The sequence below is a fragment of the Diaphorina citri genome, unplaced genomic scaffold (assembly GCF_000475195.1).
Source record: "Diaphorina citri unplaced genomic scaffold, Diaci psyllid genome assembly version 1.1 scaffold7612, whole genome shotgun sequence".
In the NCBI taxonomy this organism is placed as follows: domain Eukaryota; kingdom Metazoa; phylum Arthropoda; class Insecta; order Hemiptera; family Psyllidae; genus Diaphorina; species Diaphorina citri.
Genome location: NW_007384988.1, coordinates 1 through 2,676, shown reverse-complemented (window position 1 = coordinate 2,676; position 2,676 = coordinate 1). Strand labels below are relative to the sequence as shown.

At 40.7% G+C, this 2,676-nt stretch overlaps 1 protein-coding gene across 1 annotated transcript; it reads right to left on the bottom strand.

Moving 5' to 3' along the window:
• Nucleotides 1-161: 161 nt before the first annotated feature.
• On the bottom strand, nt 162-1,424 carry LOC103522252 (rab3 GTPase-activating protein catalytic subunit-like). The gene is made up of 3 exons (XM_008487355.2): nt 1,380-1,424; nt 575-634; nt 162-371 (listed from the first exon to the last, which is right to left on the bottom strand). Exons 1-3 carry the CDS (start codon nt 1,422-1,424, stop codon nt 195-197), a joined length of 282 nt encoding a protein of 93 aa, XP_008485577.1. The 3' UTR covers nt 162-194.
• Nucleotides 1,425-2,676: the final 1,252 nt, after the last annotated feature.

Genomic DNA, 2,676 nt, shown 5'->3' with positions numbered 1-2,676 from the left:
AAAAAAAAAATTAGGTAAAAAATTTATCCCAAAAAAAAAAAAAAAAAAAAAAAAAAAATCGATTACCCAGGTAAAAAGTTGTATCTCGAAAAAATCAATTAGGAAAAAAGTTATATCTCAAAATAAAAAATCAATTCCGTAAAAAGTTTTATCTAAGGAAAAAAAAAATCAATCTGGTAAAAGTTGTCTCTCACTTACCCCGGTATCCGCAATGAATTCTCCCACCGATATCGTAGCTCCTGCACAAACTCAAACCACACGTGAGCGAAAGACTTTGCCCCGCCCATCGAGTATAGAGCGTGCGAACTGCAGATTGCAAGTCTCCAGACTAGACCGTCCGGGGGACATGATTTGAGTCCGCTCAACCCCTCCTGGGGAAATGGATAAGAGAATAGAGGAACAATAGATAAGAAAATGGTGAAAAATACTTTCCTGATTCTAAGCGCTCTTTGGATAAGTATTTTTCGTTTGCCGTTTCTCTTGTCTTTGGCGGAGAAAGTTTTTTTTTTTTTCAAAATAAGGGAAGTGGGTTCAATTGGAAAGGAAGTCAGTTTTTCTTGTTGGCACTACTTACCTGAGTAACATCATCTTGCTTGATAATTTGACAACCTATGCTTTCCGAATACTCGTTCCTCTGAAACGAAATAAAAATAACAATAATAAATTCAGCTTATTCGAAAAATGGAAAGTCGATTTCTGTTTGGGTCTGACCAAAAGCTTGTTTTTATTTCTAGTCGCCAGCCTAGTTACTTTGGTAACGCGACTGTCTTGTAAGCGCTAGGCCGCGGGTTCGATTCCTACCCAAGGCAGATTTTATCCTGAACGAATAATGGGTCGAAAATTCGAGAGCGAGAAAATTGAGAAATCACATTGATTGAATAATGTTCGCTCTCGGAATGGCCGACTTTCTCCTATCCTGTCTTCCTTCTTCGTCGATTTCGGGACGATAAGACCTTATCAGTTACAGTTCCCTCTATCAAACCTCTTGCATTTATAATGAAACTCCTTGTTTCACCGTAACTTTTGATCAGTTTGCCCGCTTTAAATAAAATTTAGCAGACATGTTTACTTGATTACATTGTTTACCATACAGAGGATTTGTAAATGCAATTTCTTTGTGTTATGTCACAACTTTGGTGCTCACTGCAGCATTGTAGGATTTTTCCCAATATCTCAATAATCCTAACATCCAATGTTTACCTACCATGCTGGCACCGGTCGCTATGCGCATTTACATGTCATAGCTACTCATTTTCCTCACGAGGCTGAGTGGGCCCCGCAACAGCCAGTCACGGGATCAATCATTTGCATGATACAAATTTCTTGACCCCGCCGGGAATCGAACCCGGGTCTCCCGCGTGCAAGGCGAGTGCAGTGACCACTACGCCATGGGAGCTGACACCATTCCCATTTAACCATTTCATCGTTTGTAAAATATATTTGACCGTTCGTTGAACGTACTGTGAGTGGAGCGTGATCTGAACGGATAGTGGAAATCGGACTTGAGTGGCTGGATTACACTGAGAAGAAAATTGGTGACAGTTTGCCACAAGTTTAGGGTGGAAGAACTCTATTATTGGGTTACTTCCCCTGATTTGGGCTGTTGGAATGCTATATTATAGTGTCGAGCTTCCCGATGTAGAGTTCAATATTAGAGTGCCGGAACCCAGTCAACCGACTGGGCTGCCGGCACCCTTGTTTTTTTCTCAGTGTACACGGCTGGTTAACAGTTCTGGCATCCAGTAACAGTCCAGTTCAGTTGGACAAAATGTAATTCTGTATAAATTACAATTGAAACTGACCAACTGGTCTGGAATGGACGCCAGTACAGTTGACACGAAGTTAGTACTCTGAAAATTTGGATCACCCACCCCCCTACATCACTGTTTGAACTCTTGGTTCACTTCCCTTTTATATCGTCTCTGACTTTTTTTTTAACTGTAACTACTATGGTCTTATCGTCCCGAAATCGAAGAGAGAAGGAAGACAGGATAGGAGAAAGCCAGCCGTTCTGAGAACGAACATTATCCCATCAGGATAAAATCCGCCCCGGGCGGGAATCGAACCCGCGGCCTAGCGCTTACAAGGCAGACGCACTACCAACTAAGCTAACTAGGCTGGCTGTCTCTGACTTTACTGACGATAATTAATAACATCTAGGCATTTTTTTCTCAGTGTACACGGCTGGTTAAAAGTTCTGGCATCCAGTAACAGTCCAGTTCAGTTGGACACTGGTTTGAGCTCTTGGTTCACTTCCCTTTTATATCGTCTCTGACTTTACTGACGATAATTAATAACATCTAGGCATTAGGTTTAGTTTACCTAAACCTAATGCCTAATTCAGTGCAATAGTCCTAAATTAAAATGGACGCGGCACACAAGGGATCAGGAAGAGACCGCCTTAGTTTACCTAATTTTAGTTTATTTGTTTACTAAATGTTATTTATTTCTTGTGTTGTCCTTGTAAATTCCTGTTAATTTAATAAATAAGTACTTAATGTTACATACATACATACATACATACCTTACTTCATCTTTTTTCAACACCCACGGAAATGTGTTTGTTGTCTCTTCTTCTTCCTCGCCTTTTCCCGTGTTCAGACGGGGTCGGCGTTTTTCGTCAGCCTCTCAATCAGCCCTGGGGTGATTACTTTTAATCTACATAATTTTACTTTT

Bases quoted from the DNA above. Each gene is read 5' to 3' on its own strand.
- LOC103522252 (XM_008487355.2), bottom strand. From the start codon at position 1,424: ATGAAATGGTTAAATGGGAATGGTGTCAGCTCCCATGGCGTAGTG. The intron at 635-1,379 runs GTCACTGCACTC...ATTTCGTTTCAG, and splicing joins TCAGCTCCCATGGCGTAGTG to AGGAACGAGTATTCGGAAAG. The intron at 372-574 runs GTAAGTAGTGCC...CCATTTCCCCAG, and splicing joins AGCAAGATGATGTTACTCAG to GAGGGGTTGAGCGGACTCAA.